The sequence below is a fragment of the Amphiura filiformis genome, chromosome 5 (genome assembly GCF_039555335.1).
Source record: "Amphiura filiformis chromosome 5, Afil_fr2py, whole genome shotgun sequence".
Classification (NCBI taxonomy): Eukaryota; Metazoa; Echinodermata; class Ophiuroidea; order Amphilepidida; family Amphiuridae; genus Amphiura; species Amphiura filiformis.
This window is the reverse complement of record NC_092632.1, coordinates 51,252,424-51,266,642: the sequence shown is the minus strand read 5'-3', so window position 1 is coordinate 51,266,642 and position 14,219 is coordinate 51,252,424. Positions and strand designations below refer to the sequence as shown.

The 14,219-nt window shown below is 37.3% G+C and overlaps 1 protein-coding gene across 1 annotated transcript in view; it reads left to right on the top strand.

Annotated features, from left to right (window-relative positions):
* Window positions 1–4,940: 4,940 nt before the first annotated feature.
* LOC140153329 (calcium permeable stress-gated cation channel 1-like) overlaps window positions 4,941–14,219 on the top strand; it is a 175,606-nt gene continuing 166,327 nt past the window's right edge. Inside the window, 2 exon segments of the mRNA XM_072176056.1 lie at window positions 4,941–4,955; window positions 8,863–9,069. Coding sequence (XP_072032157.1) covers window positions 8,929–9,069 — 141 coding nt within the window. The 5' untranslated portion in view covers window positions 4,941–4,955; window positions 8,863–8,928.

Sequence of the window (14,219 nt, the reverse complement as noted above, 5' to 3'; positions counted from 1 at the left end):
AATACGCAAAATTGCTGTTCTGAGTAAACGCCGCGGCGTTTGAAAATCTTGGTACCAATGGGCTCAATCGATCCAATTTTATATCACAATTTTCCCCCGAAATACCAATGACCGCAATTTTTGGCAAGCTGAGAGGGGGGCAAGCAATTTTTGGCACGAATTCATGGGGCGTCTTTTTAATAAAACGCTCTAAAAGGCTTAGGAAAACAGTACGGAAACGCTTAAAAATGCAAATTGTCCTGCTCGCTGGGCTCGCAACATACATCTAGACCATTTAAGGTTTGCAATTTGGGATCCCAAAATTTGACATGTTCAAGGGGGGGGTAAAGAATTTTGGCGAGCCGAGAGGGGGGCAAGCGATTTTTGGCGGGCCGAGAGGGGGGGGCAAGCGATTTTTGGTGAGCCGTTTGGAAATTTTACCCCGGGGGGCTCATAATTATTGCACAGCACCTAAACACGTTACACAAAATTGTTCCATTAATTGGATTTTTTACCCATGGTAGCTCCAATATCTTAAAAACATAATTAATTTGGCAGAGTTCAATGTAAGCTTTGACATTTTTAAACATTAAATAGGCTATCGCCCTTTTTTACATTTTAAAGTAAAAACAAAATTGAAGAAGAAAAAGTTTGTTCTCAGAGAATAAATAAATTGAATATCTCTTGTGTGAAATATTGTATTAGGCCTATATTAAAGCCACGATTTCTCCGTGATACGGAAAAACGGAAAAAATCACGGAAATCGGGGTTTGCCCACGGAAATTTGAAAATGCCACAAAATTGTAAAAAACTGTGTAAAATGTCTAACTGTTGTGTTGATTTGCAAAATAAAACAAAGAAAAGTGATTATTTGGCAGTAATCAACCATTAAACAACCCATTTTAGCATTAATTCTAGGCCTACTACAGTAAAGGGTAATACAAAATACACTTATAAAACATGTTTGTTTTCAATTTTCAGTGCTTTATAATTATTGGAAAACGGAAAATCACGGAAGTCCAATTTGTAACACGGAATTTTAATTTCGTAACATGGAGAAATCGTGGCTTTAGCCTATATTATGTTGTAAAAGAATTAAATGGGAAATATTTTCCATTTCGAATTATAGCGGAAAGAAAACACATTCGGATTTATGCGCGCAAAAGTAACATTTTCCAATTCCGCGCTCAATTCTTTTATTCTGTTCAATACTGTTCATGAAGGTGTGCGTTGTGTAACTTGGGGTGGAGGGGTGTATAAAAATAGTTGTTTTTAAAAGGTTTAGTATACCTGCAACGTCAGAAATCCCATTCTTGCATGAAAAGTAGCCTATACATTACCGGATTCATTACCATGCATGAAGATATAATAATGTCTATAATACATGCTGCATGCATGGAAGACACCATTTAATATCATGAGTAGGCCTAATGTTGGAAACTCCATTCTTCCATACCAGAAGTTCAGCTTTTTCCTCTGGTCTTAAATTAAAATAAATATCTTGTTGTTTTCTTTGGTTTTAGATTTCAATAACATTTGTCAAAGTGTCAAAGTGATTTTCCATTTCTGCGCCAAATTTCAAGTTTGAGTATATGGGTGACCGATCATGACGATGTGTGTTGTGTGTGTGTGGGGTGGGGTGTGTGTGTGTGTGGGGGGGGGTATACCGGGTGTGGTTGTATAGAGAATAGCTAACCAAGCAAAGAAACAAAATTATTTGGGAAAGATTTTCCATTTTGAATTATTGGAGAAAGAATTCAGATTTATGTGCGCAAAAGTGACATTTTTCATTTCCGCGCTCAATTCTTCTAGTATTTCAGTGTGTTTATACTGCTGAATGAAGGTGAGCTTCAGTATGTGGTGGGCGGGGCAGGGTGTGGAGGGGTGTTATTGTTAAACGTTATATGCCTATTTTAGAGCGTCAAAAATCCCACTCCTACATTAAAAGTATACAGTACCATGCATGATGATATATAATAATGTATGTACGTTCAAACGCATGCTGCATGCACTGCAAGACACCATTAAATCTTTTGGCTGCCTGCAGATCTGAACATATAGGACTTTTCCCACAAAATGGTCTTGGGAGCAAAAATTTGCCTTTAAGTGAAAAAAAGAAGGACGGGTCTTTGGATGTGGGTAAAGGAGCTCGTTACTAATAATATTTTGCCAAAGGATAACCAAATTAAAATTTGACCGAAATCGTATTAAAGGGGAATTTCGTGATCCACAGCCTCATCCCCCACTTTTCTCAAAAAAGTTGAGATTTTTATATCACTGGAAACCTCTGGCTACATAATGTTTATGTACAAAATATTTCTTGCAGATTAATTCGTTTTGCAAAGATATCGTGAAATTTGAATTTCGTTCTGGTGCACCAGAACGAAATTACAACGCATTGTCTATGGAGCAGTGTAATACACATAATCGTGCATAACTCGCAAACGCAAAATCGGAATCAACTGAAATTTTGGGAATAGGCTTTTTTCGTGGATATCTACTGAATAATGTCATAAAAAGAGATTGCTAGGATCACGAAACACTCCTTTAATAGGCCTACTGGGCTTTAATCAGTTTTGCAAACAAAATCCCAACTTTTTCTTCTTCGTGTGCCTCCCAATATAGGCCTACGTCACAATTTCAAAACACGGCCCGTAATTCTCGGGGTCGTAAAAACATACTCGATAAAATAGATAAGTAACAAAAACCCATATGGATGGAAAAGTACATGATCAAAAATAAAATGTTTTCATAACATAAACATAGTCAGCTCAACTGAATCTCGGGGCTGAATCACAAGGGTTTCTAAACAAATTCATAGCATTACACGTTTATCACCAGCCAAATTGTTACAAATACTCAACATTTATTTAAAAACAGCACTGCATACTGTCTACTGAAAATACAAATTGTATTAGTTACGAACTAACAATGGATTGTAAAAACATGACAAATTCATAAAATACAAAAATACATTTTAATGGCATAAAATTCATAGAACACCGTCAAATTTGTTTACAAAGACATAGGCCTACAGTAAATAAACAAATTAAACAACACAATGTAAAGTGATTCAATAATATAATAATAATTAAGATATGATTAATATATACAAGTAGGCCTACTATTAATAATATTAAAATGATAGTTATTTTTTATTGTTATCATAAGAAAATAATAATAATACTATAATTTTTACTATAATACCGTATTAATTATTATTATATGAATAGGTCGTATTGATTATTCCATAATACATGAATATAAATGCAAACAATTGGAAGTTGTATTGATTGGCCATATGACCGCATGCACTGCATTCACGGCACTTTACAGTTTACACAGTGAGTCAATTGGGGCGAACTTGTCGTGGTATGTACGTGTATTGGGGCGAACTGGTCGCGGTATGTACGTGTATTGGGGCGAACTGGTAGTGGTATGTACTGGTGTGGGGCGAAACGTCCTGACACCCTTTTGATGACCCCTCCATATTAATAAGGGGTCCCGGCACTCCGGGGGGGGGGGGGGGGGACTCCAATATGAAAATGTATAGGCGTCCAGGGCTGGCACTTTCGCAGTATAGGCAGTCGGTGAGAGCAAAATGTAAAAAAATATGGGGTCTTTGGGTGAGAGCATGATTTTTGGCATTCGGTGAGAGCAAAATGTAAAAAATATCGGGTCACAACGCTGAAAAGGGGGGTCTTAACAGCCTTACATACGCGTCACCTCCAAAGTGGGAGTGCCCCCCCCCCCGGATCTACCGTACTTTTTTATATACTGACTTAAAAATTGTACATTTTATGTTTAACATTCACAATTTTTTTAGCAGTTGACTAGGAAGAAGTACTAAAACCATGATACTAGGGACAGATAAGAGGCATAGCGGATAAGAGGGAGAAGAGGGATGTGAGCTAAGGGGGCTGGCATTTTCTTCGGAAGGGGGGGTCCCAAATATGTCGGTGACCAGAGTCCATTTTTATGACCCCTATCGCGGGCAAATTTTTTATGACCCCCCATCTTGGGTCGAAAATTTTATGACCCCCCTTCTTCCACCTACACAGTCAAGAAAAATTATTCATTGCCGGAACTATTAAAGGCGCGGAGCGAGCCAAAACTTAAGAGCGAAGAAAGTGCGCGGAGTGTGTTAAAATATTTATCGCAAGTGTAAAGAAGGTGCGCGGAGCGCATAAAATATTTTGCATATATTGTACACACATTTCGATTGTGAAGTTAAAGAATGCGCGCGCAGCGTGCGAAAATTTTGAGTCACCAGCCCTTAATAATTAGTATAGAATTTCTATAGGCTAACCCCCTATTTTGGGTGTTAAAAAATTATAACCCCCTATTTTTGGTCTGAAAATTCTATGACCCCCTGTATTTTGGGACCCCCCCTTTCCGTGCAATGTCAGCCCCTAAAGGGGGAACAGTGGAAAAAAACAACAAGGGGCTGGTAACACTGAAGAAGAAGTTGATTAACGACTGATCAATCAGTAATAAATTAGGGAGTTGGTAAAATTGTTCGCAATAAAGAACTCGGAGGGTGGTGATGCATTTGTAAAATTGCATTATTTACGAACCGCGAAAGACGGGTGACCGCTAAAATTCTAAACTTCCCGGCTTTCATTTTCATTTGCGAGGTTTTTTATAGACCGCTTTTTTTTCCAGGGTTTTTTTTTTGTAAGTGCGCCCTCTATAAAATTGAAAACAGGAGGAAGATGAACATCCGCATCCTGAAGATGCTTGAATCGGTTCATCATCTTTTTGCTGTTGATACTGTATGTGTGTGTATGTAATGTTCTGACACAGTGGGGATATAAACACTGCATGGTTTATTCATTCATAGCTGGGATATCAAGGATTATCATCAGTTGTTGAGGATTATATTAGTGGATATTTCATGCAGATTTTTTAAGCTTACCTAAACTACCCAGATGTGTACGTATTTACTGACGGGCGTACATGTATTTTAACGTAAGGTAAACCGTATACATGATGTACTGTAGGATAGACTGCGGAACTCAGTCCTCAATGATAGTCAGTCATTTATCTTTTGGTCATTATATGACTATCATTTGAGGACTGAGTTCTTACGATACATCTTTCGAGGTGCAGTTTCAGACTGGGATTATTGGGGCAGGGCAGAGGTTATCTATTGAATCCTTTCATGACCACTGAAGCATAGTCAAGTCTGCCAAGGACACTCGGCACGAATTGAAAGACCATGTCACTCTCGACAAAAGAATGCATGCATGTCAAAGGTCATATGACACCAATTTGGTGTTTGTTATGCTCCTCGAAATATGTACTTTAAGGTCTATGTCTGTATACATGTAGGATGCCATTTTGTGCATGTGTGTGTTGATGGGACTTACCCAATTATTTAGGTGCTGTGCAATAATTACGATCCAGGGGGGAATTTCTAAAAATCGCTTGCCCACCCCCTCTCATTGCCTCTCGACCTGCCAAATATCGCTTGCCCCCAAATTGCTTGCCCCTCCCCCATGCCCCTCTCAGACTTAGCTGGCTAAAAATTGCTTGTCCCCCCCCTTTTTGGCTCACTAAAAATTTCCCCAATTTTACCCTTCCCCCAGGGCTCATAATTATCCCCCGCCCTTAACGTTTTGCACAGCTCAATCATTTCAACAAATTTCTTTGCAATTTAGTCAATGCAGTTGGTACGGTACTTGCATATCTGATCGTCAAATCATCAACATATCCAAGTAAGTTTAAAACTTGGAAATTCTGATACCGTACTTAAAAGATAATAATTTCCGAGCCAGTGACCTCACATGTCCAACAAGCGTGGTCGTTGATATGAAACAATACACGTCACGAGATGATATGGCATTTACATGTACAATCAGTTTCTGTTGTCAATGCATGTTTGCGATCGAGCCACGTTGCATTCTGGGGTCAAGACTAAACAATTACGATAACCAATCTGATAATTTGTTCAGCCAAGTGTTTTAGGTGCCCGTCATTTTAGACGGGGAGTTTGCTCCTGGGACGGGCAAAATTAATGCCTTTGACAGATGCTATAAGGCCAAGTAAAAAATAAAACATGATTCACGTCCGGGTTTTCAAAAAAAAGGAAGAGAAGGAGGCTTTTTATTTTCTATTTTTTATTAAAAAATTGGTGTAAATACCTATACTTAGAGCTGTTTTTAGCATATACAATAATGCCTAGAAAAAGGAGGAGGCCCTTTTTTATTTGTTGTTCTGGGAGTTACACCCCCTCTAATGATCACAAAACCTTCCTAAAATGTTTCTTGTATCTTAACAAGGCTATAGAAAGCATCCTAACTTCCTAGACATATTTTTTGAAAAGTTATAGCTGAATTTCAAAAAATAAAAAAATATTTGAGGAAACCTCAAAAAAGGAAGCGGGAGGGGACGTGAAACATGTTTATTTTTTTATTTGGCCTAATATAACTGTAGGTGTTGAGAAAGGCTGTAGACTTTTTCAGTAGACCAGATTTGCAAAACAAGGCCATAACAACACATATTAAACCCCCAGGGGGCTGTTGAAGTCTGGTAAATGTTTTAGGTCAAATTAGGACAGGTAATTTTATTTAAATGACGGGCAACCCTCAATTCCTAAGATCCTGGTTCAGCCCTAGATATACCTGTAATGTAATTTTTTAAACAAAATATTATTACAAAATCTCTTTGATGCTGATTATTACACATGTCCACATGACTACCAACATGTGAATTTATACAAAGTACCTTCACTAGATTTTTTAAAACATAATTTATGAGGCAGCTGCTCTTGTAGTCCGAATAATCAGACCCAGAACAAAATATTAATTTCTGACATGATCCTGTTCTGGGTCTGAACTGTTTCCATATGAAATCTTGATGGCAAATTGGACAATAGAAGCACATGGTTCTACGTGACAGCTTTTTAATCCCTATTCATGTTACGTGAATCACGCTATTGTGGACCATCCTTCTGATACTTGAGTGTTTGGACAAGCGGAACGGTCTTTTGTCTACCTCTCTGTTTGTAAACAAACCAGGAGGTCGAAATCGTCCTCCTCGCCGAATACAAAAGTCAGCGTAATAGTACGGCACTACTGCTCTTGCTGCACCTTCATGTGGGCCCTTGTGTTAGTTTCATTGTTTCACCCATGCACACAATCTTACATGTAGTACTACTACTACTAGTAGTACTAGATGATGTTGACTTCTCCTTCCTTCATAGCTAGGCCTCCAGTGCATTATAGTGATGTGTGGCATAAAATCATGACCTAACACTATATTGGAATGGGAAAGTAATCAGAATGGGAGAAAGAATTTATTCATTTGTAAGCGAACACAACTAGGGTTTTTGAACTGTGATTAAGAATTTATACTTGTATGTGTACACTTTCACACTACGGTACAAGATTGAAGAATGAAGATATCCATTATTTTATTCACAGAAACTATAACGGTCTTTTGGGGAAAAAATGTATATCTTCAATACAAAAGGTCAACATTTTCAACTTTATGGATGGCTTTTCCTCCCAGCTATATACACTTAAAAGTACTTGTGATCATTAGATTAGTTTACTTCGAGGACTGATAAATATCAAAAATGCTTTCAAAATGCTTCTTTGTGCAGACAATGTGTAGGAATTTTATGCAAGTTACAGTGGCGGCACCAAGATTTTTATTCCGGGGTGGAAGAAAGTAAAATCTAGGGTGGGGTGGGCAAAATGCTCCCACCCTCCACTCTGGCACCACCACTGGCAACTTCTAGGGGCTATTTGGGTCATTACGTAACATATAATTATTATGGGTTCTACATGAATATTATTAGTTCAAACATGCATGCATGATGTAAGAAAATGACATAAGGCTAATGAAAGTCAATTCCCAGTTTCCCGTTACATTACTTTTCATGACTGTGTAGGTGACCATTTTATTATTCATTATTCATTATTTTATACCATTTCATTATTGCATCTGTTACAGGTGTAAACCAATAACTACCCATGTATAAATCACAGTTTGTAGTTTACAGATGTAGTTTACAACCACATGAAGGTGATTGTACAACTATTATCAAAAGTTTCACAATATTTTTTACGGGATGAGATCATCAGAGCAGATCAAAAAGTGCGGGACAGACAATTGAGTAGGTATTCATTAATAATTCATTATTAACCATATACCATGCTCCTACTGCAAAGAAAATCCCTGAAAATCAACAGAAAGAGATTTATGATATATTTAAAACCACAATTATTTATTTGTATGTTAAAGTTTGTTAGAAATCAACATTTTATTCAAAATAATGAAATATTTGGCCAGCAGATTGTTTTGAGCGGAGTAGGGTAACGGGAAACTGGGAATCGACTTTCATTAGCCTAAAGCAAGTTTAACAGCCAAAACAGAGAAAGACAAAAACAGGTGACATAAAGTTAGGGCTCATATTGAAATACCCTACAACGTTTTCACACAGGAAGAAGGCAGGATTCCCCTCGCTAAGCGCGTGCCTCAGGAAAGCTCGGTCATAAAACGGATGGATTACATTATATATCCATCAGTGATACACCCTGCCCAGGATTTTAACAAAAGAAGGCTAGCACAGGAAAGCTGCAGAATGGCACACACCTTCCTGTTTAAGGGAATTTCAATATGAGCCCTTATGATCACCCAATCCCCACGGCTGATCACCTAGTTATGATTTTTAATACATCCTATTCCTAAGTCCTTTACAAAACATGCAACATTGTGAATAAATATTTAAACAGTGCCTAGTGGTGTTTTGATCAAAGTGTAGTCTTCTCACAAGAACAGAAATTTGGAAATTACATGACTTAGCTTTGAGCTAATGTGTGATGGTATATGTACATGTTAATATTATTTTCTCTTTGCTTTTTACAAATACAGTGAGTGAGTGAATACCGTATCATCTGCACAAGTGACGATCAATTACAGCAACAGCAGCTGATCATCATGTTGAATGCCTCCGTGTCCGCAGCAGCAGGTTCAGCATCAGAGAATTGCAACCTATGGGGAAAAAACAACACACTTATTGCCTTCTTAAAATATGGAGGAATACCACAGAATATAGCATATAATATATTATTTTATGTGGTAAGTAGGACTCTTAATATTTCTCAATTAAGAATCATGCTTGAGAGCTTTTTCAGTGATTATAAGCATTTTAATACGCTTACTCTGCCTTTGCCTACTAGGAAATAAAGCTTGGGTCATTTTGAATTTAACTACACAGGCTATTTTTGTGGATTTTCAACAGCTTCTTTTAACTTGATTTTAATATCATGATGATAATAACGAAACTTTAATGGCCATGATATATAATCTTTGAAACAATATATTTCGTTATTTTTTTTAAACCTAATTTTTTAGCCAACTTACACCTGAGTGGAACCAATTTTTGTCTCGCCTGATAAGGCAGGAGACTATATAATCACTTTTCCGTATGTATGTGTGTGTGGGGGTGCTGGCGTGTGTGTGTGTGTGACAAATTTGATTAAAGTTTTGGTTTTTCTCGGAGACTAGGAGTCGCACGTTTCTCAAACTTGGTGGGTGGGTGCATCTTGACCCGAGACAAAACTGGTTTGTATTGGTTAGTGGGTCAAGGTCACTGAGGTCCTCTAGGGGTCATCTGGGGTCAAATTAGTAAAAACTGCCATATGGGCATGAAACTTGGTAGGTACAGTCAACATTTCAAGCCAAAATTTTGGAAGGTCATTTCGGGGTCATCTGAGGTCAAAGTAGTAAAAACTGTCTGATGGGCATGAAAGTTGGTGGGTACAGTCAACATTTCAAGCCCAATTTTTGGAAGGTCATTTCAAGGTCACCAGGGGTCATCTGAGGTCAAATTAGTAAAACTGTCCGATGGGCATGAAAGTTGGTGGGTACAGTCAACATTAAAAGCTAAATTGTTGGAAGGTCATTTCGGGGTCACCAGGGGTCATCTGAGGTCAAATTAGTACAAACTATCGTATGGGCATGAAACTTGGTGGGTACAGTCAACATTTCAAGCCAAATTTTTGGAAGGTCAATTCGAGGTCACCAGGGTCATCTGAGGTCAAATTAGTAAAAACTGTCGGATGAGCATGAAACTTGGTGGGTACAGTCAACATTTAAAGCCAAATTTTTGGAAGGTCATTTTGAGGTCACCAGGGTCATCTCAGGTCAAATTAGTAAAACTGTCAGATGGGCATGAAACTTGGTGGGTACAGTCAACATTTAAAGCCAAATTTTCGGAAGGTCATTTCGAGGTCACCAGGGGTCATCTGAGGTCAAATTAGTAAAAACTGTCGTAGGACATGAAACTTGGTGGGTACAATCAACATTTTTTGGACGGTCATTTTGGGGTCACCAGGGGTCATCTGAGGTCAAATTAGTAAAAATTAGTTGTATGGGCATGAAACTCAGTGGGTACAGTCAACATTTAGAGCCAAAGTTTTGGAAGGTCATTTCAGGGCCACCAGGGGTCAAATTAGTAAAAACTGTTGCATGGGCATGAAACTTGGTGGGTACAGTCACCATCAGCCAGATAATCGTGCCCAGCCGATAACCGCCAAATTCATTTACCTCTACCAAAAGTAATTGCAAAAGCAAGCGGTTGCGAAAGCAGGCGAGACTCGTGGTTCGAGAACCGCCTTGTTTTAAGGATCACAGCAATTTTGTTATTGTTATAATAAAAGTTATGATAATAAATCTCCTATAGAGCTCCATGATAAAAATGGTCAAAACTTCCACCCACCCAAATATTTTGCCAAATGATAAAAAATACATAACATAGGGGCCTGGAATGACCAGGAATTATCCCAGAGAGCATCCAGAAATCAACATTTTCCAGGGTGTTTGAGTGGACCTTGTTGCTTCAAGTATTCTGCCATAAAAATGGATCTAGTAAATAATTATGGTCCAAAAACTAATCAAGTTCCATTGTCCATGCACAGTGCCTCTGGAAGATAATAAATGTACCGTACCTAAAAACGATGAACCTAAAATTATATCCTAGATTACAATTTGAGTTGCACATTGCTTGTATGGCAGTGCGGATGTAATGTATACAGCCATGTCTGACTGAATTGTGATTACTAAATACTAATAGTGACATTTGATCAAATTGAAATTGTACACAATGTCAAATTTCCACCTCTGCAATCTGTATGTAAGTTCTAGATTTTAAAGTCTAGATGTAGTATGATTCTATCTTATAGCCAGTGGGGCCAGGGGGTTGGTGCTATACCACTGCTACAAAGTGTTTGATTTGTGTTAACGATACATACCGTATATAATATGCAGGTAAATTAAAGAGTATGAAATGTACTTGAAATGTTATACAGTACTACTTTATGCCCTTCAATTGACTGTTTCCTGTCACTTTTTTCTAGCTCATAATGAGACATCTTTATCATATTATTCATTATTTTGGTGGTTTCCATTCTCACAAAAATTAACCCCTTTGGGATTTGGTACTACCCATACCTGTCAGCACTGCAAGGGCCTGTACATAAACAAGACATTTGAAGCTAGCAAAATGAATAGGGGATCACCGAAGACTGTATTGTTTATTCCCTGCTTCCAAAATGATTTGGCAGCACATTTTCACTTCGAAAAACACTAAAATATTTAGAAAAAAAAAATTTTATTAAAAAAGTAAAATTTTACCAAATAATTATGTTTTTCTTCTTTGAATTCTTGGTTCAAAAAGGCCGGCAAAATTTCATATTCCTCATGTGGAAGATGGGAAACATGAAATTGAGTTTCATTTATAATCTCCTTTTTGTACATGTAATTACTGACCAGTACACAAGCTTGATAAGGTATAAAGCACTAGGCCAATTTAGATTCTTTTCAGGTGAAAATAATTTTTTATTTGGTACCTACAGACATAGAGATGGTCTTAATCAGAATGCAAATGTTTTGTTTTTGGGAAAACTATTTTGACTGAAGGTCTTTCCTCACTCCTCTTAAACAGCTGATTATATTTTACATATATCTTACTGTCATATACTACACTCGGTTTCAGAGAAGAATGGCAGTCCCTTGATCAGATTACGTGTAACATTTACACGAGTGACATACATGTACGCAGAGCTTTGTTTGCGCTGACAATTAAACGTTTTGATGTGTAATCGGCCAATCAGATTACCGTGTCTGTGGTTATGATTGTCAGACAATTGAATCAGCCAATCAGATCCCCACTTCTGTGTTTACGCTGTGCACGCTCTCAAAATGTAAACAAGTGCCGTTCTTCTTTGGCAGAAACTGTAGTTGTTACTCTGTCCATTACATACATTGTACATGTTATCAATGTGGTTAAATGGTTTAGGCTGACAAGCTTCCTGCAAGAAAAAGTGTTCAAAAATCATATGCAAACAACTGGATATCAATTTCTCTATCAAAAGTGCATTTGTACCATAGATATATGTCTAGGATGCAGGACATTGTAATAAAGAAACACAAAAACATGCTTTGTACAGATTAGCAAGAATATATTACATAACCATGTGTGGTTATAGATCATGAGTCAAGTGGGATGACGTAGTGGTTGACATTTTGAGCTCTTAGTGTTGCTAGTATCATCAAGAAAAATGTGAATGCTGCAGAATGTTACTGTAATGACTGCAGTAGCTTACTAATAGAACAAGAGCAAGATACTTTGACAGTTTTCTATTGTGAGGGGTTTGCCATTGCATTTATTACAATTGATGTTTTCTTTCTCCCCTTTGCTACCACATGTCACTAGCTTTGGACAGTTTACACCACTGGCTAGATACCCAGGTATCCCAGGCTCAAATCCTGGTCAAGGATTATATTATTTTTCTTGGCGTACATGTATTTGAAGATAAGAATAAACTGAGTATACTATTAACATTGAGTACCACACATCCATATTCTCATTCACTTAGTACAACAATAGGTAGAATAGTATTTTAGTATGGCTGAATGAAGTAGTTACATGTATACATGACTGCTATCTACTGTAGTCTGGCATGTTAGGACTCCATGATCCAAGTAGTTCAACTGATCCAAGTAGTTCAACATTACTGTTGTCTGCTGTAGATAGTTCTACATTACTGTTGTCATTTTCCCTTCTTCTTTCCCTTCCGATATCAAGTCATTACTGTTGTCTGCTGTAGATAGTTCTAAAGTACTGTAAAACACTTTAATTTCGTGGGTACTTTATATCGCGAATCGCCGATATTCGCCATTTTTGCGGGTACTTAATTTCGCGAATCCAGGATTTTGTATTTCACGTCAAAGTTTCCTAATTCTTATCTCTGCATGGCCAGAAGCTTAAGTGAAAATTAGCCTTACTTTGCTGGGTATTTCTGCCTTACCTTCCCTAAATTGAATGTTGGGATATCTCTAAAATGAAATATGGCCATTGTTTTGTAGGAAATAACATGCAAACTATGATAAATTTACGAAATACTTTTGCCCAATCAACCCACACCATTATCATAGCCCATCATGGGGGCGGCCATTTTGTTTCACAAACGTTCATTTCTGTCTCATAATATGTTATTAAAATTACTTCTAAACATTTTGAAATATCTTTTTAAATCATAGAAACATTGAAAATAATATTTTGGAGCTTTGTTTAGAGTGTTATAACGTGAGAAAACAAAGTTCAAAACAAAAATAATATGTTCTGATTGAACGAGGACGGGGGCATAATTGGTCATTATTTTCTATGCTGCAAATAGATAAACAAAAATAGATATCAATTTCACGATTTTCTAGCAAGTTTTATGTGGAGGTTCAATGCTTTGTGGAATTTATATATGATCCTTATAATGATATATGAGGCTATTTTGATGATGTTTCAAGGTAAATAAAAATCTACTAATGAAAATTATGTCACATAGTCACAAAATAACTTTGAGGTGAATTCTGTATAAATGGAAGTTGCTAGAGTTGGGTTGTCAAATTTGGAACCAGTGTGCAAATTGTATGTGATAAAATTCGCGAGTATTTAATTTTGCGAATCAAAAGCCCTCGCGAAATTCGCAAAATTAAATACCGGTACCTCGAGAAATTAAGTGGTTTTACAGTAGTTTAACATTACTGCTATCTACTGTAGATAGCATGTTAGGACTGATCCAAGTAGTTCAGCATTACTGCTATCTACATCTAGGTAGCATGTTAGGTCTGGTCTAAGTAGTTTAACATTACTGCTATCTACTGTAGATAGCATGTTCTGAATCAAGTAGTTCAACATTACTGCACTGGTGACCTGGTCTGGAACCACACTA